Genomic DNA, 22742 nt, shown 5'->3' on the forward strand with positions numbered 1-22742 from the left:
ACCTTCAAACCCTTGATCTAACAAAGAGGGACATGAAGGAGTGTAGACATTCCTATATCTCAAAGCAATAACCTAACTTGCAAGACTATTAGCCTACTTGGCAATTTTATTTTAAATGTCCAATGCTGAATATTCTTTCCATTACATTGTTTCTGTGCTAATGTCTACCTTTTGTTCAAATAAATGGATGCCTCAAGCAAACCTGGACTAAGGTCAGGTAGTCTTCGTAGCAAAAGAGAGAGATAATATTTTCAAATAATTAACTTCATTACACTAGTCTACATTGTGAGTGTTGAGTAACAAATACCGTAAATACATTCAACATTAGTCAGAGCTATCAGCACTTACGTCTTTGATGTGATAGAAGGGAAAAAAGTGAAATTCTTTTGCCACCTGCCTAAAAGTGCTTGAAGCCAATAACAATGCGAAGGACTTGAATGAAAGGGATCTCAGATGATTTGGGCGGTACCTCGAACTAGGAGAGCTTGGTTGAAGTCAATTTGTATCCATTTTAGAGCTTGATCATTCATTCATTCATTTAGGTATTTATTCCATGTGTGTCAAAAATCTACATATCAGAAGGTATGCTAGGCACAAGGAAGTTAAGAGTGAAAGGACATAACCACATATTAAATAAAGCAGTGGGCTCTATATGGGGGACATAGTAGTTCGACAACATTTAGTAGTTTAGTCACCTCTGCCCAAGGTGAATGTGCCCCTCCTCTGGTGGCCTCACTTCCAGTCAGGTCCCCTCCAATTACATATCCATATGGACATTCCATATGGATGACTTTTTAAAAACACAAATGTGATCATACCACTCCTCTCCCTTACAATCCCTCAATGATTCTCCTTTGCTTAGAATAAAAAGCCCAATTTTCCACCACCCCAGGTCCCCACCACGTGCCACCACTCAAGCTGAGCTGGGAAAACTGAGAGACAGGCTCCCAACAGGGTCCATGGCTGTTAGGAAGAGGCTATGTAGTCAATGCTGCTGTAAGAAACACCTTGGTCTTCTAGATAAGGCAGTTCGATGCTTATATTTTTCTCCAGTAATTGTTTTTTTCTCTTATTAAAAAAATTTCTAACAGAAAGAACAGCAGCCAGAGTTTGAGAGCAATTCACTCGGTTACATTTACTTCGTAGTTTTTATCGTCTTTGGCTCATTCTTCACTCTGAATCTCTTCATTGGTGTTATTATTGACAACTTCAACCAACAGCAGAAAAAGATAAGTATCCAAATGCATTAAAACATAATTCTGGCCTGGAATATTATACAAAGTAGCCTTTATGATCTGCACAATAACAAGGAGGGAGCCTCCCATGTCTGCCTGGAGATGATCCTCAAAGATGAGGCTGAAAGAAGACTGAAAACATCTGGGTTTAATTAAGTCATTGCTTTTATTCTCTTTTACCTTCTTAATCAATGGACATTGTTACTATTGAGATGAAACCCATTAATAATTGAACCCTAATAGAACAACCACCACCAGGATTAGTATTTATTAAATATGACAGGAGGGTCATATTTTAATAATCTTTCAAATGCACTTTATTACCACAATAAAAATAATATACTCTCCTTTTTCAGCCAATGTATCCTGGCCCCCAGCCCCCAAGCCTCAGCAGGTCTATCCACCCTACTTGGAAAGAAGATGATTGGGGAAGAGGCAGGGCTAGGGAGGTTTCCTTCTCCATACACTATAATAAACACATATTTATTTTGCTGATTCTAAAATCCACAGGAGCTTTATAGTGAATGTGAAAATTAAGGAAGATAAAAAGAAATTTTAAATCACCCTAAAGTGGCCACCAAATGGTAACCACTTTAGACAATGCCTCTTATGATTTTGGTATAATCCATTTCAGTCACTTTGTATTACTTTTACACAGTTAGAATTACCTTATAATTTTAATTTTGTAGTTTTGACCTCATTAGTTATAAGCTTATGTCGTAAAAGTATCTTTGCCATAAGAATTCTCAGGGCCGCTGGCAGGGCGTGGTGGCTCATACCTGTAATCCCAGTACTTTGGGAGGCCGAGGCGCAGAGATCACTTGAGGTCAGGAGTTCGAGACCAGCCTGGCCAACATGGTAAAACCCAGTCTCTACAAAAAATACAAAAAAATTAGCCAGCTGTGGTGGTACAGGCCTGTAATCCCAGCTACCCGGGAGGCTGAGGTAGAAGAATTGCTTGAACCCGGGAGACGGAGGTTGCAGTAAGCCGAGATCACTCCACTGCACTCCAGCCTGGGCAACAGAGCGAGACTCCATCTCAAAAAAAAAAAAAAGAAAAGAAAAGAAAAGAATTCTCAGGGCTGAATTACATTGCATATTATGGATAGATCATAATTTATCCTGATCATTCCCCTCTTTGGACATTTATAGGTTGTTTTTAAATTTCATGCTCTTCTAAAACAATTATGACCAGTTTTAAAATTCTGTGAATCTCTGATTATTTCTTCAGCATAAATTCCTAGAATTAGAATATTAAAAGCATTGAAGACATATTGTCAAAATACCTTCCAGAAATGCTGTGCTAGGCACCCTTATTCTGCAGAATATGAAAATGCATGGTTACTGAGATCTCGTCATTCTAATTGTTATACTTTTATTATCTTTTTCAGACTGATGGGGAAAAGTGTTTTCTCATTGTTTTATATTTATTTGATCATTAGTGAGGTTACACACTTTTTCACAGGTTGATGGCCATAAGTATTTCTCCTTTAAGAGCTTTTTCTTTATATCATTTGTCTATTTTTAAGGCTGAGATCGCCATCTTTTTTGTATGCATTTTTATGTAGTAAGTCCAATTTATGATGTGCTTCTTATATTTTTGTAACAACATATTTAACTTATAGACATTAGTATTTTTTGGAGTCAAACTCCCAATCTTGTTTCTGGCTTTTTAAAAAATTGTACTTATGAACTAAAGGCATTTCTCAATCCCCAAATCAAGTAACTAAATATTCTCCTTTGGTTTTCCTAATTGTTTTATGGCTCTCTTTTATTTTTCCTTTGGACTCTCATAATTCATCCAAAATGTATCTTGATACCAACTAGCCTTCTTAGCATCTGCTGGGAAAGTTGTTCCCTGTTGTTATACAACTGTATCGCTTCTGCTACTCAGGAGTGTGTGATGTAGCATCCTCTCTGTAATATGCATCTTGATTGCAATCAATACCTGCAATTTGGATGTCAGCCTTGGTGATTTTAGATTTAAGCTTACATTAGAAATCATTGTTTTCATCAATCCACTATGTCCTTTTGTTTTGTCTTGTTTCACTTATTACAGAAAATCTCAAACATGCACAAGAGTGTACGAGAACTAACCTAAAATACCCATCACCCAGCACAACATTTATTGACTTAAGAATGTGCTTGTTCTAAGCCATATATGCCCTTACTCAACTCTGCCACCAGATTTTTTTTATGGAGCAAACCACAGACATCACATCATTTGATTCATAAATATTTTAGAACATATCTCTTTTTAAACATAACCACAATTCCATTAGCACGCCAAAAAATTTAATGTGAATTCTTTAAATTCATTAAATACCCAGTCTATTTTCAAATTGGTCTGAGCCTTTAATTTAAAAGAAAAATGTTTGTTTATTAATTCTGTGTTTCATTTATTTGTTTCTGTTGAAGCTTTTTGTTTGTTTGTTTTCAAATCAGGATTCAAATACATGAGGTCTTTCCATTTGACAACTTTCTTGTTCTCTGAAATGCCAAGATGTTCCAAATTTAGGTTGTACCCTTCCTGCCCTAGATCTGTAATCAGCCATTTCTCTAAAAACTGTTTGTTTCTTTGTGGGAAATGGTTTCGAAGACCGCAATCTGGAATACTCATTGTCATTGTTTCTAAGCCTTTCGAGTGGACAGAATTGTTTAAATTCAGGACTACAAGAAAATATATAAGTGGAATACTTATATATTGCATACTGATAATTCAAATTCAGGATACAAAGTTTTCACTTAACATCTGCATCTCCTCTTTTCCACACTGAGAAACCTTGTTCTCAAAGGCAAAGACGATAGAATTTAAAATTTCCACAATTACTCATTTTCTTTATCTGACAACACACACACACTACAGTCTCAGAATAGTGGTATTAATACTATTATGACATATATGATTACTAAAAGACTAATTTCTTCCCAGCATCCCAGAACAACTTGATTAAATTTTAGGTTGACTTCTAGGGCTACATATTTTTTATCTGTGCTGGTGGAGTAAAGTCAAACCCCAAACCCTCATCAAGTAAGCCTGGAGTCATAAATAATCAGGGAAGACTGGCTTTTTACTCATAGTCTGGATTGAGAAAATTTTGTGATTGTCTTCCATTGCCAACAGACAGATTCTGTTTTTTTTTCTTTACCCTTCTGTTGGCCGCCTTTGGATAGTCCCATATTCTTGCAGGGACATTGTGCCTCCCCTCCCTTTGCATAGGCCTTATTTCCCATTACCCCCTTACATTTACTAAAAACTGAGATTCTAGTTTACAGAGATTAGTAAATGTTCTAAGACCAGCCATGGCTTTGGGCTAATTTACTTGTCTATCTTTTTGATCTCTCAATTCAGACCCCCAATTTTTTTCTTACTTTTATGCAAATTCAGCTATACATTTTTTAAATTATACTTTAAGTTCTAGGGTACATGTGCACAACGTGCAGTTTTGTTACATATGTATACTTGTGCTATGTTGGTGTGTCGCACCCATCAACTCATCAGCACCCATCAACTCGTCATTTACATCAGGTATAACTCTCAGTGCCATCCCTCCCTCCTCCCCCCTCCCCATAATAGGCCCCGGTGTGTGATGTTCCCCTTCCAGAGTCCAAGTGATATCATCGATCAATTCCCACCTATGAGTGAGAACATGGATCTCATTGATCAATTCCCACCTATGAGTGAGAAATGTATAGCTGGAACAGATCAGCTATACATTTTAAAAGAATTCTGTTCTAGTTTATCTAGCCTTTCTAGATATTTTGCCCTCAAATTTCCAGATGTGAGAATCCTAGCTCATTTTTCTATTCTTTCTTGCTCAGTAGTGAAAATAGTTAGAACTTTTCTTTCCCTGAGAGTGGCTCTGAACAGATTTTATGCAGCTTTGTTAGTAGTGTTATGTGTATTCATTATTTAAGAGAAATCCAGTTGCCCTTTATGAGATTTTTGTCAAATTTTAGTACTAATTTCTATTTTTGTTGCATCGTGGTTTGATTTATGCAAGCTGAAATATATCAAATTTTTGTAAAGATTCTGTGTATATTTGCAAAGATTTATAACCTTTCTGTTCTAAAAAATGAAAAATAACTGATAAAGGAAACCTTATTTCTCCTGTATACCTTAACTTAAATCTTGTTTCTTTGCAGCATTTCCCTATAGTCCAGTCTCTTAAGCTTACTATTAGAATTTTAGGAACTGTTAATAGAAATGTAACTTTAAAATTGTGTCAAAAAATTCAGAACTAGATTTCAAAAAAAAAAAAAAAAGGGTTAAAGGTAATTAGCTATTATCTTTTCCATATACTTAGGTGGCCAAGACATTTTTATGACGGAAGAACAGAAGAAATACTATAATGCAATGAAAAAATTAGGATCCAAAAAACCTCAAAAACCTATTCCACGGCCTCTGGTGAGAGCAATTGAATTACTGTAAATATGTAGAACCGTTGAGTTATTGTGAGGAACTCACATTTCTGCAGTGCCATCCTTCTTTATTTTGAAAATTTGCAGACATTAAGGACTCAACAGAAGTCAAGACATATTCAAACACTTAGGAAAATTAGATACTCAGATTCAAAAGTAAGAGCCTGGACAACAACTTAAATTTATTTTTTAGTGAGCCAGGCAATATGTGCTTAAGTAAATACTTATTGCAACCATATGAACTTAGTGGTCTGTTTGAACTTAATTTTGACCAGTTTTATTTTATTTTATTTCAGTAGTTTTTGGGGAACAGGTGGTTTTTTTGTTCCATGCATTAAGTTCTTCAGTGGTGATTTCTGAGATTTTGGTGCACATGTCACCCGAACAGTGCACACTGTACCCAGTGTGTAGTCTTGTATTCCTCACCCTCTTCTCACCCATCTCCTTGATTCCCCAAAGTCCATTATATCATTCTCATGCCTTTATGTCCTCACAGCTTAGGTCCCACTTATAAGTTAGAAAATACAATACTTGATTTTCAGTTCCTGAGTTACTTCACTTAGAATAATGGTCTCCAATTCCATCCAGGTTTCTGCAAATGCCATTATTTCATTCCTTTTTATGGCTGACTAGTATTCCATGGTGTAGATATACCACATTTTCTCTATTTATTCTTTGGTTGGCAGGCATTTAGCTTGGTTTCACATTTTTGCCATTGAGAATTGTGAAGCTACAAACGTGGTGTGTGTAAGTGTCTTTTTCATATAATAACTTATTTTCCTTTGGGTAAGTACGTAGTAGTGAGATTGCTTAATCGAATAGTAGTTCTCCTTTTGGATCTTTAAGGAATTTCCATACTGGTTTTTATGATGGTTATACTAGTCTACATTGCCACCAACAGTGTAAAAGTGTTTCCTTTTCACCACATACATGCCAACATCTATTATTTTTTTTTTATTTTTAAATTATGATCATTCTTGCAGGAGTAAGGTGGCATCCCATTGTGGTTTTAATTTGCATTTGCCTAAGAATTAGTGATGTTGAGCATTTTTTTTCTATGTTTTCCTGGCCATTTGTAAATCTTTTTTTGAGAATTGTCTGATTACGTCCTTTGCCTACTTTTGGATAGAATTGTTTTTGTCTTGATAATTCGTTTGAGTTCCTTGTAGATCCTGAAAATTAGTCTTTTGTCAGATGCAAAGCGTGTGAATATTTTCTCCCACTTGGTGAGTTTTCTCTTTACTCTGCTGATTATTTCTTTTGCCGTGCAGAAGATTTTTAGTTTAATTAGGTCTCATTTATTTATTTTTGTTTTTGTTGCATTTGCATTTGGGTTCTCGGTCATGAATTATTTGCCTAAGCCAATATCTGGAAGAGTTTTCTTGATGTTATATTCTAGAATTTGTATGGTTTCAGGTCTTAGAGTTAAGTCTGATCCATCTTGAGTTAGTTTTTGTACCAGGTGAGAGATGAGGATCTAGCTTAATTCTTCTAATGTGAATTGCCAATTATCCCAACACAATTTGTGGAATAGGGTGCCCTTTCCCCAATTTATGTTTGTTTGCTTTGCCAAAGATCAATTGGCTGTAACTATTTGGCTTTTTTGGGGGGTTCTCTATTCTGTTCCACTGGTCTACATGCTTGTTTTTATACCAGTACCATGCTGTTTCAGTAACTATGGCCTTATAGTATAGTTTAAAGTCCGGTAATGTGATTCCTCCATATTTGTTGTTTTTGCTTTGTCTTGCTTTGGCTATGCAGGCTCTTTTTTGGTTCCATATGAATTTCAAGAATTTTTTTCTAGTCCTGTGAAGGATGATGGTGGTATTTTGTTGGGAATTGCATTGAGTCTGTAGATTGCTTTTAACAGTATGGTCATTTTCACAATGTTAATTCTACCTATCCATGAGCAGGGGAATGTGTTTCCATTTGTTTGTGTCATTAATGATTTTTTTCAGCAGTGTTTTGTAGTTTTCCCTGAAGAGATCTTTCATCTCCTTGGTTGGGTATATTTCATCTCCTTGGTTGGGTATATTTCTAAGTATTTTATATTTTTCTACAGCTGTTGTAAAATACATTGAATTCTTGATTTGTTTCTCAGCTTGGTTGTTGTTGGTGTATAGCAGTGCTATTGATTTATGTACATTGAATTTGTATCCTGAAACTTTACTGAATTCATTTATCAGATCTAGGAGTTTTTTGGATGAGTCTTTAGGGTGTTCTAAATATACAGTCATATCCTTGGCAAACAGCAATAGTTTGACTTCCTCTTTTCCAATTTGAATGCTCTTTATTTCTTTCTCTTATCTGATTGCTCTGACTAGGACTTCCAGTGCTATATTGAATAGGAGTAGTGAAAGTGGGCATCCTTATCTTGTCCCAGTTGTCATGGGGAATGCTTTCAACCATTATCTGTTCAGTATGATGTTGGCTGTGGGTTTGTCACAGATGGCTTTTACTACCTTGTGCTGTGTTCCCTCTATGCCAATTTTGCTGAGGGTTTTTTATCATAAAGAGATGCTGATTTTGTCAAATGTTTTTTCTGTGTCTATTGAGATGATCGTATAATTTTTGTTTTTAATTCTGTTTATGTGATGTATCACACTTATTGGCTTGCGTATGTTAAACCATCCCTGCATTCCTGGTATAAAGCCCACTTGATCATGGTGGATTTTCTGTTTGATATGCTGTTGGATTTAGTTAGCTAGTATTTTTTGAGTATTTTGCACCTATTGTCATCGGGGATATTGGTCTGTAGTTTTCTTTTTTGTTGTGTCCTTTCCTGGTTTTGGTATTAGGGTGATACTGGCTTCATAGAATGATTTAGGGAGGAGTTCCTCTTTCTCTGTCTTTTAGTGTCAGTGTAACCACCCTTGCCCTCTGCCTAGTCAGAGCCAGTTTATCAAGATGGGGGAATTGCAATGGAGAAAGAGTAATTCACACAGAGCTGGCTGTGTGAGAGATGGGAGTTTTATTATTACTCACATCAGTCTCCCCAAGCATTCAGGGATCAGAGTTTTTAAAGATAATTTGGTGGGTAGGGGCTAGGGAAATGGGGAGTGCTAATTGGTCAGGTTTGATATGGAATCATAGGGGGTCAAAGTGAGGTTTTCTTGCTGTCTTCTGTTCCTGGGTGGAATGCCAGAACCAGTTGAGCCAGATTATGGGTCTAGGTGGTGTCAGCTGATCCATCCAGTGCAGGGTCTGCAAAATATCTCAAGCACTGATCTTAGGTTTTACAATACTGATGTTATCTCCAGGAGCAATTTGAGGAGGTTCAGACTCTTGGAGCCCAGAGGCTGCACGACCCCTAAACCCTAATTTCTAATCTTGTAGCTAATTTGTTAGTCCTGCAAAGGCAGCCTGGTCCCCAGGCAAGAGGATGGGGTCTTTTTGGGAAATATCTATTATCAATTTTGTTTTAAAGTCAAGCCATGAATTGAATTCCTTCCCAAAGTTAGTTCAGCCTATACCCAGGAATGAACAAGGACAGCTTAAAGGTTAGAAGCAGATGGAGTCCGTTAGGTGTGATCTCTTTCACTATCATAATTTCCTCAGTTATAATTTTGCAAATGCAGTTCCATAAGTAGGATTGGTACCAATTCTTCTTTAAATGTCTGATAGATTTCAGCTGTTGATCCATCTGGTCCTGGACTTTTTTAGGTTGGTAACTTTTTTATTACTGTTTCAATCTTGCTACTTTTTATTGGTCTGTTTAGAGTTTCTACTTCTTCCTGATTTAATCTAGGGTGGTTGTGTATTTCCAGGAATTTATCCATTTCCTCTGGATTTTCTAATTTGTGCATGTATGTGTTTGTAGTAGCCTTGAATGATCTTTTGTACTTCTGTGGTATCAGTTGTAATATCTCCTGTATCATTTTTAATTGAGCTTATTTTGATCTTTCTTCTTTTCTTGGTTAATCTCACTAAAGGTCTATCATTTTTGTCTTTTCAAATAACCAGCTTTTTGTTTAATTTATCTTTTGTATTTTTTTGTTTGTTTCAGTTTCATTTAGTTCTGCTTGATCTTTGTTATTTATTTTCTTCTGCTGGGTTTGGATTTGCCTTTGGCTTGTTTTTCTTTCTCTGGTTCCTTGAGATCTGACCTTAGATTGTCTGTGAGTGCTTTTTTAGACATTGTGATGTAGACATTTAATGCTATACACTTTCCTCTTAGCACCACTTTCGCTGTATCTCAGTGGTTTTCATAAGTTGTGTCACTATTATCATTCAGTTCAAATAATTTTTAAATTTCCATCTTGATTTCATTGTTAACCTAAAGATCATTCAAGAGGAGATTATTTAATTTCCATGTATTTGTATAGTTTTGAAGGTTCCTTTTGGATTTAATTTCCAGTTTTATTGCACTGTGGTCTGGGAAGATACTTGATATGATTTAGATTTTCTTAAATTTATTATGACTTGTTTTGTGATCTATCATATGGTGTGTCTTGGAGAATGCTCCGTGTGCTGATGAATAGAAAGTATATTCTTCAGTTGTTGGGTAGAATATTCTGTAAATATCTGTTAATTTCGTTTGTTCTAGGGTATAGTTTAAGTCCATTGTTTCTTTGTTTAATTTCTGTCTTGATTATCTGTCTAGTGCTGTCAGTGGAATACTGAAGTCTCCCACTATTATTCTGTTGCCTCATTACTTAGGTCTAATAGTGATTGTTTTATGAATTTGGGAGCTCCAGTGTTAGGTGCATATATATTTAGGACTGTGATGTTTTCCTGTTGGACTAATCATTTTATCATTATATAATGTCCCTCTTTGTCTTTTTTAACTGTTGTTGCTTTAAAGTCTGTTTTGTCTGATACAAGAATAGCTACTCTTGCTCACTTTTCATTTCCATTTGCATGGAGTATCTTTTTTCACCCTTTACCTTAAGTATATGAGTCCTTATGTGTTAGGTGAGTCTCTTGAAGACAGTAGATGCTTGGTTTGTGGATTTGTATCCATTCTACAATTCTGTATCTTTTAAAGGGAGCATTTAGGCCATTTACATTCTACATTAGTATTGAGATGTGAGTTACTGTTCTATTCATCATGTTAGTTGTTGCCTAAATACTTTGTTGAGTTTTTAAAAATTATGTTGCTGTTTTATAGGCCCCATGCTTTAAGGAGGCTTTGTTTGTTTGGTTTTGGTGTATTTCAAGGTTTTATTTCATAATTTAGAATTCCTTTTTGCATTTCTTGTAGTGTTGGTTTGGTGGTGATGAATTCTCTCAGCATTTATTTGTCTGAAAAAGACTTTATCTCTCCCTCATTTATGAAGCTTAGTTTCACTGGATACAAAATTCTTGGCTGACAATTATGTTGTTTATGGAGGCTAAAGATAGGACCCCAGTTCCTTCCAGCTGGTAAAGTTTCTGCTGAGAAGTTAACTGTTAATCTGATAGGTTTTCCTTTATAGGTTATCTAATTCTTTTGTCTCACAGCTCTTGATTCTTTCCTTCATCTTGACTTTGGATAACTTGATGACTATGTTCCTAGGTGATAATCTTTTTCTGATGAACTTCCCAGAAGTTTTTTGAGCTTCCTATTTGGTTGTCTAGATTTCTAATGAGGCCAGGAAAGTTTTCCTCAATTATTTCTTCAAGTAAGTTTTCTGAACTTTAGATATCTCTTCTTCATCAGGAAGACCAGTTATTCTTAGGTTTAGCCATTTAACATAATCCCAAATGTCTTGGAGGCTTCATTTTTTTTTAAACTTTTTCTTTGTCTTTGTCTGATTGGTTTTTAATTCAAAAGCCTTGTCTTTGAGCTCTAAAGTTCTTCTACTTGTCCTAGTCTATTGTTGAAACTTAGCATGGCATTTTGCATTTCCCTGGGTGTGTCTTTCACTTCCAGAAGTTGTGACTATTTTTTTCTTTATGATATCTATTTCTCTGGAAAAATTTTTTATCCATCTCTTGTATTGTTTTTTAAATTTCTTTAAGTGGGTTTTCACCTTTCTTTGGTATCTCCTTGATTAGCTTAATAATCAATCTTCTGAATTCTTTATCTGGAAATTCAGAGATTTCTTCTTGGTTTGGATCCATTGCTGGGAAGCTAGTATGATCTTTTGGAGGTGTTATAGAACCGTGTCTTGTCATATTACCAGAATTACTTTTCTGGTTCCTTTTCACTTGGGTGAAAAATTGTTACTTATTTTATTACTTAAAATTGTTCTTGAATTTAATTTTAATTGAACTTTAAAAAAAATTTTTTTTAAATTTAAAATATTTCCCTCTTTAACATCAGTGTGTATTTTAGCCTAATTTGATTATTGGTACTTGTAGGAGTAAAGACTGTATATGAGATCCTTAGTTATAGAGTGTCATTGTGAGAGGTGACAGTGTGCTGGCAGCCCTTGCTCGCTCTTGGCACCTCCTCAGCCTTGGCGCCCACTCTGGTCACACTTGAGGAGCCCTTCAGCCTGCTGCTGCACTGTGGGAGCCCCTCTCTGGGCTGGCCAAGGCTGGAGCCAGTTCCCTCTGCTTGCAGGGAGGTGTGGAGGGAGAGGTGCGGGTGGGAACCGAGGCTGCGCAAGGTGCTTATGGGCCAGTGCGAGTTCCAGGTAGGCATGGGCTTGGTGGGCCCCACACTTGGAGTGGCCGGCTGGCGCTGCCGGCCCCAGGCAGTGAGGGGCTTAGCACCCCGGCCAGCAGCTGCAGAGGGTGTGCTGGGTCCCCAAGTAGTGCTGGCCCGCTGGTACTGCGCTGGAATTCTCGCCGGGCCTTAGCTGCCTCCCCATGGGGCAGGGCTCAGGACCCACAGCCCACCATGCCCAAGCCTCCCCGCCACCGTGGGCTCCTGTGTGGCCCGAGCCTCCCCTATGAGCACCGCCCCCTGTTCCATGGTGCCAGGTCCCATCAACAGCCCAAGGGCTGAGGAGTGTGGGCACATGGCGCAGGACTAGCAGGCAGCTCCACCTGTGGCCCTGGTGCAGGATCCACTAGGTGAAGCTGACTGGGCTCCTAGGTCTAGTGGGGACTTGGAGAACCTTTATGTCTAGCTAAGGGAGTGTAAATACACCAATCAGCACTCTGTGTCTAGCTCAAGGTTTGTAAACACACCAATCAGCACCCTGTGTCTAGCTCAAGGTTTGCAAATGCACCAGTCAGTGCTCTGTATCTAGCTAATCTAGTGGGGACTTGGAGAACTTTTCTGTCCAGCACTGTGTCTAGCTAAAGGTTTGTAAACGCACCAATCAGCACTGTGTGTCTAGCTCTGGGATTGTAAACACACCAATCAGCACCCTGTGTCTAGCTCAAGGTTTGTAAATACACCAATCAGTATTCTGTATCTAGCTAATCTAGTGGGGACTTGGAGAACCTTTATGTCTGGCTAAAGGATTGTAAATGCACCAGTCAGCACTCTGTGTCTAGCTCAAGGTTTGTAAACACACCAGTCAGCACCCTGTGTCTAGCTCAAGGTTTGTGAACACACCAATCAATACTCTGTGTTTAGTTAATTTGGTGAGGACTTGGAGAACTTTTATGTCTAGCTAGAAGATTGTAAATGCACCAATCAGCACTCTGTGTCTAGCTCAAAGTTTGTAAATGCACCAGTCAGTGCTCTGTGTCTAGTTAATCTGGTGAGGACTTGGCTAACTTTTGTGTCTAGCTAGAGTATTGTAAATGCACCAATCAGCACTCTGTGTCTAGCTCAGGGATTGTAAATGCACCAATCAACACCCTGTCAAAACGGACCAATCAGCTCTCTGTAAAATGGACCAATCAGCAGGATATGGGTGGGGCCAGATAAGGGAATAAAAGCAGGCTGCCTGAGCCAATAGCAGAAACCTGCTGGGGTCCCCTTCCAGGCTGTGGAAGCTTTGTTCTTTTGCTCTTTGCAGTAAATCTTGTTGCTGCTCACTCTTTGGGTCCACACTGCTTTTTTGAGCTGTAACACTCATCGTGAAGGTCTGCAGCTTCACTCCTAAGGCCAGCGAGACCACGAACCCACTGGGAGGAATGAACAACTCCTGACATGCCACCTTAAGAGCTGTAACACTCACCACTAAGGTCTGCTGCTTCACTCCTGAAGCCAGCGAGACCACAAACACACCAGAAGGAAGAAACTCCAAACATGTCCGAACATCAGAAGGAACAAACTCCAGACACACCATCTTTAAGAACTGTAACACTCACCGCGAGGGTCTGCAGCTTCATTCTTGAAGTCGGTGAGACCAAGAACCCACCAATTCCGGACACAATTGTGCACTGGCTTTCCCTGATGCTGGTTGTAGTAGTAATAGTCTTAGTGTGCTGGCAAGTTCACTGTCTCCTATGGGGTTGGAATGGCAGGGATCTCTTGCAGCTTATCTGGTTCTCTCATGGTGTACATTTTTATTTATTTATGTAATTTTCTCCCAGTGTCTTATTTACTGAGTTGATTCAGGATTCAAGCCAATAGGGAAGGTATTCCTAGGTAGGCACTGGCTATGCTAAGGCAGGTGGGTAAATGTAGTATCCAACAGTGGGCTGAGGTCCCAGCCATGATGAAGGTGGCTGTGAGAGCTCTCAGATGTGCTGTTTTATCAGGGTGAAGAGGAGAAGCTACCTCAGCTCCTCTGCCAGGTCAGCCAGAAAGCTATTCACCTTATAGCCTCACTCCTGTCCCAGTGTTTTGGCTCTTCAGATCAGACAGCCACCTCTTTTCATCTGTAGGAATGTTGATGTTCCAAATAGGGAGGAATTGTGACTCTGCCTCTCACACAGACCTGAATCTGGAGTGCGCTGCTTCTGTGGGGCCACACTCACCCTGGATTGTTCCAGACAGGCTGTCTATTGATGCCTCCATACTGTGTTCCTGTGGGGGAAGCCCCAGCTGTGTCTGCAGTGGAGTGCCAGGGGAAAACAAGGACCTCTTCTCCAAGGCCCTTCACAATCACAGAGGATACCTGCCCACTGGGGTAGGGGTGCAGACTTTCCCTACTGTGCCAGCACTGCAATTGTGTTTCTGCTGTGAGAAACTACTCACCAGCAGAAATATCTGGAACTCAAGGCCTGCTCTTCAGATTCTTTTGTCCCACAGGGTAATCCCCTGATGTGGTGCACTCCCCCTTCCCTAGAGATGGGGCTTCCTGAAAGCCAGACTGCAGTGATTGTTCCTGCTCTTTTGGGTCTAGCCACCTGGCAGGGCTACCAGGCTCTGGGGTGGTGCTGGGGAGTGTTTGCAAAGAGTCCTGTGATATGATCTGTTTTCAGGTCTCCCAGCTGTGGATACCAGCACCTGCTCTGGTGGAAGTGGCAGGAGAGTGAAGTAGACTCTGAGAGTCCTTGGTTGTAGATACATTTAGTATGCTGGCTTTCTGGAATGCTGATTATACTAGCAGTGAAGTTGTCACATGGACAGACTCAGGACCTCTGGTTAGCCAGGATGTTGCAGGCGGTAGAATTAGCTGTCGTCTTCTCCTTCCTGGGATCAGGGCTATTCTGTCATGAATTGCAGTCACGTCCTGAGTTGGTTGACCTCCAGCCAGGAGGTGGTGCTTTCAAGAGAGCACCAGCCATACTATTAGCAGTGGGATATATGCTTGCCCTAAGTTGGCCAGGGGAAGTATTCTGACTTTTCAGGTGATGGGCAGAGCCGTAAGGGTTTATGTTTTTTGTGTGCAGCTACCAGGACAGGTAGAGAAAAACCGTCAGGTGGGGGCAGGGTTAGGCAGATCCAAGTGCAGACTGTCCTTGAGTGGGGCTTGCCATAACCACTGTGGAGGATGAGGAGGTGGTCCTCAGGTCAATGGGGTTATGTTCCAGAGGGGATTATGGCTACCTCTGCTGTGCAGTATAGTTCACCAGGGAAGTGGGGGATAGTGAGTAGTGAAAGGCCTTGCCCAGCTCCCACACAGTTGGTGAGGCTGGTCTTGCTCCTGCAGTGCCCTACTAACTGCATGAAATTTAGATCCAGGCAGCCTATGCAGGGATCTCAGACCTGCCCCAGGCCATAAGTTTCCCTGCTTACAAAGCAAGCATGGCTTTCAGGCCACATCCCTCCCTGTCTGCCCACGATGTCGGCAGCTGCTGCACTTGTATCTGGAGCAATTCCCGTTAGCCCCCCGGATTCTGCTCAAGGAAGTTTGTGCCCAGTCGAAATTATCACAAAATCTAATTGGAAGTTTCTTTCACCCTATGGTCCCTCCTTTATTTGTCTGTCTGCCTTCTCAGAAGGCCTCTGTGAGATACAGTCAGGAATGGCATTCCAGGGCTCAAGCTGGAGACTGGGAGCCCCTTCAAGGTTCCTGCTGCTGCTTCTACTTTTGCACTCCATGCAGCTCCCTGAATTCATTTCAGCTCTAGGTAAGGTTACATCCTTCTCTCGTGATCTGGATTTTCAGATTCCCCAGTGGGGATGTGTGTTCAGAGGCAGGTTTCCCCCCCTCTCACTCACACTTCGGGAACTCACTGCTTTTCACCTGTCTTGTGCAGTCTGCAGTCTCATGTCACTTCTTTCAAAGGATCTGTGAATTCTTCTGGTTTTCTTGTTACGTTCCTGCGGTGGTTCTTGAAGCAAAAGTCCACAGTGTGAGTCTCCACACACTGTTCTGTCTATCCAGGTGGGAGATGCACGTTAGCCTTGCCGCCTATCTGCCCGTCTTCCCGTTTTTGCTTTTTTCAATTTTGACCAGTTTAAAATGTACTTATAAACTTTTTTTAAAAATTTATTTATTATTATTATTATACTTTAAGTTCTAGGGTACATGTGCATAACGTGCAGGTTTGTTACATATGTACACCTGTGCCATGTTGGTGTGCTGCACCCATCAACTCGTCAGCACCCATCAACTCGTCATTTACATCAGGTATAACTCCCAATGCAATCCCTCCCCACTCCCCCCTCCCCCCTCCCCATGATAGGCCCCGGTGTGTGATATTCCCCTTCCCAAGTCCAAGTGATCTCATTGTTCAGTTCCCACCTATGAGTGAGAACATGCGGTGTTTGGTTTTCTGTTCTTGTGATAGTTTGCATCACTGGCCATCAGAGAAATGCAAATCAAAACCACAATGAGATATCATCTCACACCAGTTAGAATGGCAATCATTAAAAAGTCAGGAAACAACAGGTGCTGGAGAGGATGTGGAGAAATAGGAACACTTTTACACTGTTGGTGGGATTGTAAAGTAGTTCAACCATTATGGAAAACAGTATGGCGATTCCTCAAGGATCTAGAACTAGATGTACCATATGACCCAGCCATCTCATTACTGGGTATATACCCAAAGGATTATAAATCATGCTGCTATAAAGACACATGCACACGTATGTTTATTGCGGCACTATTCACAATAGCAAAGACTTGGAATCAACCCAAATGTCCATCAGTGACAGACTGGATTAAGAAAATGTGGCACATATACACCATGGAATACTATGCAGCCATAAAAAAGGATGAGTTTGTGTCCTTTGTAGGGACATGGATGCAGCTGGAAACCATCATTCTTATAACACTTTTTACTAGTTTTTGTTAGTGTGAGGTTAAGGTCATGTATACTTACTTCCACTTTACAAGTATTTATGACAAACTTTGTATATCAGGGATTGACAGACTTTTCCTTAAAGACCCAGATAGTAAATATTTTAGTCTTTGCTGGCTATTTGTCTCTGTCATAGTACTCAACTCTGCCACTGTGGCACAGAAGCCGCCATAAACAATACAGAAGAAATGAACATGCCAGTATTCCAACACAACTTTATGTAGGTACATGGAAATTTGGATTTTATATAATTATCATATGTCGCAAAATTTTATTCTTCTTTTGATTTTTGTTTCACCAAACATTTAAAAATGTAAAACCCATTCTGAGCTCATGGGCTGTACAATAACACATAGGTCACTGGATTTGTCCTATAGGCCGTGGTTTGCTGATTCCTGCTCTCTATGAATCCTGCTTTGTCAGGTACTATGGGACAAGATAGAAGCAGCATCCAGGGCAGCTCTGTGCTTACAGTCTAATTGAGGAGCTGAGATGTTGTATACATACTTGAGAGCATTGGATTATAAAGTAGTACAACAGGCACAACAGAGTTGGTAGCTCTGACAAGTAAATTTGAAAGCTCCAAACCTGAGCAGGTCAGTGGAGGCTGAAAAGTCAGGGAAAGCAGTATGAAAGAGGGGCTTGCAATCTGAAGCATGTAGATAATTTGGAGATTCCCATTTGAACATGAGATCCCAAATAATGAATGCAGTTCACCTACTGTTATTCTCGGCACTCAGAATAGAACTTGGCATAAAATGTGTTCTCAGTAATTATTTATTGAATAAAAAATATGCTTTAAGGCACAAACAGAGTCCATCACACTAAAATGAAGTATTTGTGATGCACTAAAAATGTCAATGAATGTCAGGGCCAAGAATTTAGAATTTATCTTTTATGTAGTGAGAGATTTTTGACCACAGGGTTAATGATAAAATTTTATTTGGGAGGTTTAACCTGCCAACGGTGTATGGGACTTCAGTTTACCTAAATTGAATCTAGTTTTTAAATACCACCAACGGTTTATGGGACTTCAGTTTACCTAAATTGAATCTAGTTTTTAAATACCAATCTCACTTTCTAGTACTAATGAGCCAACAACAAGAAAAGAGAATTTTTGTTCACGTATGCATGCTATACAACCACTGATTACCAGTTGGTCTTGGGTCTGGCATTAACTAAAAGAGTCACAAGACACAATATGTTCCCACATATTTATCAGTTTATTTCAAGCAACACAGCACACAGCCAAACAGGAGTTGTAACAACATAGATGCACTGCACAGAGTATGCTAGGCTGCAAAAGATGAACTGAAAGTGGGTACAGACTACGTTAGCATAGGAAAGCTGTCACCTCCATTCTTTAACCATCTTTTATAGCATGTTTATCACATGGCTTATCTGGGAGTAGGTGCAAAGTCACAGCTCTCCCTGTGTAGCTGCAACTCACAAATCAAGCCTTCAATGAATGATTCTGGTAATAAAACACAATCTCACCACTTAACACTGCATGTTTATCTTGACTTTTACGTTCCAGAGAGTAGTGCCGCATGAGATAAATCCAACATCATATCACCAGAAGTCCCTGAGTCTGGGCTTAGACTTCAACAGTTAGCCATTGACTCACAACTTTATCTGCCCAGAGATTTTTTTTTTCCATCTCTAAAATCCAAATATTAGCTTTTGACCCTTAAAACAAATGAATAGCAATTGCATAGAAGGAAAACATAGCTGTTTCAGCCTGAGCATTGATGCATTTCATTTCCAGTAATAGAACAAGGGGTTTGGAATCACTTCTGATTTCTCTTGAAACATCTTCACAGGGTGACTTTATTTCTTGGTTAAAAATTCATACTGAGGTATAGGAGTCACTATACATTCTGAAGTGATGTAGAATGCTTTTTTGATCATCCAACACTTTAGGTAGTCCAACACTTTAGGTAATTTATGCTCTTAATCTTCTCTATTTGTCTTGATGTTAGAGTTAACTATAAAACCAATACTTACCCTCCCTCATATTTCTTTTTGGCCTTCATTCCACTTCCCTGGAGTGCATCCTTGAAAGTGTCTTTTCTCCAGCTCCTTTCTGACTTCCAAATTCATGCTCAAATAGGAAAGGCACTTGACTTTCTAGTGTCTTCTGGCTCTTTGATAAAAGCTTTGGGGCTCCCAGCACATGGCTTGAAAGTCACAATGGAAATGTAATGTCTTCCAGTGTTGTCCCTACCCTCCTTCCTCTCATTGCCCTTGCTCTCCCAAAGTGATATATAATTCACTCCTGTGGTTTTAATTCATATCAGTATTAATGCCATCTGTATTCTAGCTTCCAAACTCATACTTCTACCTGCCCACTGCCCTTGGATCCCCCACTGGCACCTCAACTCAACATGCTCAGGTCAGATCTCACCATCTCCTTTTAATATTCCTCATCCTCTGCTCTCTGGCTGGTTAAATGGTTTCATCAACCAGAAACTATATTCTCAATCTTAACTTTCCCAAAGCCCCACTACATTTGAATTCTCTGACAGTTCTTGCTTCTACCTCACATTAGCTCTTAAACATACATGCTTTTATCTGCTGTCACCACCACAAGCCAACATCATCTTTGCCTGGGTTACATAACAGATCCCTAGGGTGTCTAAAGATGTATTCTTAGGGGTATATGAGTTCTCTAAAGATAATAGTGTAGCCACTTTGATTAAATGATAATATAATATAAAATAATATGTACACAGATTGTATGTGTACCAACGTATAGTCAAGAATGCTGTAAAATTTCAATTTCTGAGTTTGTAGTTAGGAATAGTTTTCCACTAAGTGAAGAACTAAGTAGTGCTTCACAGCAGTTGTATTAAAGAAAATCATGGAATAATTGAGTAATTTCACCACATATGGTAGACTTGGCATGCAAACTTGAGTTAGAACCTGTGCCAGACCAATCACCATATACACACTTTTTGGGCAGTATAGCCATCTATATACAAACCACATGTAAATACACCCTCCGTTGTAATATAAATTAATAATTTTTTCTGTTTTCAGTTTTAGTAATTATTGGATTCTAATCTCATCTATTAGCTTTATCTTCAAGTGAACAAGAATTTTTAAATTGGCATTGAAGAATTATTTGAATACAGAATTTTGGTTAAGTTCTGGTTATTGTGAATTGGTAAAAGGAGCATTGAAGATATTAATTCCATTTTTTCCAACATACTTATGTGAGCAGGTATTCTGTGCACTAATATTGTTGAAGTAAGAATACAGAAAGAGATAAAATATAGACCAAGATTCATCTTTTTATTATTAAATCCAACATGCACTGTTTTATTTCAGCAAAGCACATCATCAATCACATCAGTTATTTTGTTACTAAAACTTTTTAATATTTTTTTGTTTTAAAAAATATTTTAATATTAAATGTTTTAATATTTTTGTTTTAAAGCTATAAGCCTAAGCACTTAAAACCAGTTACTAATTACATTTGAATGAAAATATATAAGGCAACACTGGGGATATATAGGAATTTCTTGCCCTTTGAAAAGGGTCTGTATATTTTTCAAGGAAGTGCTTTAATTGTAAGGAAAAACAAATTCTGTTGTATCTATGTTGTTTTTTATTGTACATAATTTTATTCTTGCATTCAAAATTATTTATAATTTCTTTTTTTTCTCAGAACAAATGTCAAGGTCTTGTGTTCGACGTAGTCACAAGCCAGATCTTTGACATCATCATCATAAGTCTCATTATCCTAAACATGATTAGCATGATGGCTGAATCATACGACCAATCCAAAGCCATGAAATCCACCCTTGACCATCTCAACTGGGTCTTTGTGGTCATCTTTACATTAGAATGTCTCATCAAAATCTTCGCTTTGAGGCAATACTACTTCACCAATGGCTGGAATTTATTTGACTCTGTGGTCGTGCTTATTTCTATTGTTAGTAAGTAAAATCAGCAGTCAGAGGGGCTTTAAGAACCAGAAGTAAGTTTGTAAATCTTACTATGTTTTGAAGTTTGTTCAAACTATCCACAAAGCAGAAAACTGGGCCTAGTGTAGTTTCTGAAAGAATAGACAGGGTTACTAATGCCATTCTCTACTAGGAAGTTGCTAGAAGATAGAGAGTAATTTCCATTCCCTTAACTCGCTACACAACTGAGATAGAGTTAAATAATTATGCAGATAATGTATTCAATGGAAATAGACAAAATTAAAATGACTCAGAAGTTTTTGGGGTGGTAACCTAATTTATTCAGATAATTGAGTCAAAGTTCCACCTTTCCTGTGCAACTATAAGCCCTGTGAGCATTTTATAGTTTTAAGGATTTACTGCCCATGTTTTTCCTTTGTTTAAAATCCACATGGATGCCAGATCACAATTATTGTGCCCCTGTGGCACTGCTGTGCCCCCTTTCAACCCCTATTCAAGGCCCCATGGCCCACTCTAGATTGGGCTTCCAAGAGTATATCATTCAGACAATCAAAGCTTTTTTTTCTATTCTATATCCCGTGTTAACTTAAACCATAGTGTGAACTATGCTTGTCTCAGATTCTTTGATCCCATTTACTAACCAGCCTCATTCTCTAATCAGTATATTTTTCCTAATCACAGACAGGGTTAACTAAAAGGTTTATAAAAGAATACAAAAGAAAGAAGGTTATTGCCATACACCTTCTTATAAAACACACACATACACACATCATCTTTAAAATTAAATTATTCATGGCTAAACCATAAGTGCTTACTCTGGGTGTTTGAAGTTTGGTTTTAATTAAATTGTTAACTTTTTATAATTATGTAAAACTGTCCAGGAGGCCTTCTCATAGTTCAAAACGCAATGAAGACAAAGAAAACTGATTTTGCAAGTGGACGCTTTTGTGCGATCTCAGAAAGAATGCATCAAACAGATATATTGGATTACGATATTTTGGTTCCTAATGCTACTGCAGCAATGCAGATGTTTCAGAGAACAACAACAAATATGCTACAGTTCGTAGTGTTTTCTGGTTTTTAAGCCATGATGTTAATATAGATAAAGCGTAGCAATAGATTATTCCATGAGTTTACAGTTAAGTAGACCTTTAATTTTTATTAGTCAGTTCCAATCACAAGTCCTGGTGAAACTGACAGCAGCAAAAAAAAAAAAAAAGTGGTCGGATGTCTGGGGCAGGCCCTCTAAGAACTCAGAGAGCCCTTCCTCTGATGAATAAAGAGCAGCTCATTCATTCCAAAGTTCCTTCCATGCAATGCCAAGCATCATGCAGTTTGTTAAAATGTTTCTGACTTTTGTCCTTTGAACAACTGCTAAGCAATTGCAGTTATACATGCTGTCTGGCATTTGCTCCAGTGGATGAGAAAATCCACATATTAAGCCAGATAATACTCAGCAATAGGATTAATCCATATATTAATCTTACTCACTAATGTGGACAGAGTTTTATATGCCTTTGCCAATGTTTCTGCTGTCCAACGCTTAGCCTCAATACTTTTCCAAGCTCTTTCCTAAGTTTTTGGAGAAATGCAAAATGAATGTGAGTTGAAATGAATCTCTCTCTAGGAGTTAACAGTGTAGTTGAGGTATTGCGGCTTACTTATCTTAAAGTGCCAAAAAAAGATA

General features: G+C 38.7%; 1 protein-coding gene across 1 annotated transcript in view; it reads left to right on the top strand.

Moving 5' to 3' along the window:
- Positions 1–22742, top strand: part of SCN11A (sodium voltage-gated channel alpha subunit 11) — a 116034-nt gene that overhangs the window by 85214 nt on the left and 8078 nt on the right. Inside the window, exons 23-25 of the mRNA XM_003894659.5 lie at positions 1092–1229; positions 5539–5643; positions 20797–21067. Of these exons, the coding sequence (XP_003894708.2) occupies positions 1092–1229; positions 5539–5643; positions 20797–21067 (514 nt within the window). The remainder of the gene's footprint in view (positions 1–1091; positions 1230–5538; positions 5644–20796; positions 21068–22742) is intronic.

The sequence above is a fragment of the Papio anubis genome, chromosome 2 (assembly GCF_008728515.1).
Source record: "Papio anubis isolate 15944 chromosome 2, Panubis1.0, whole genome shotgun sequence".
Classification (NCBI taxonomy): domain Eukaryota; kingdom Metazoa; phylum Chordata; class Mammalia; order Primates; family Cercopithecidae; genus Papio; species Papio anubis.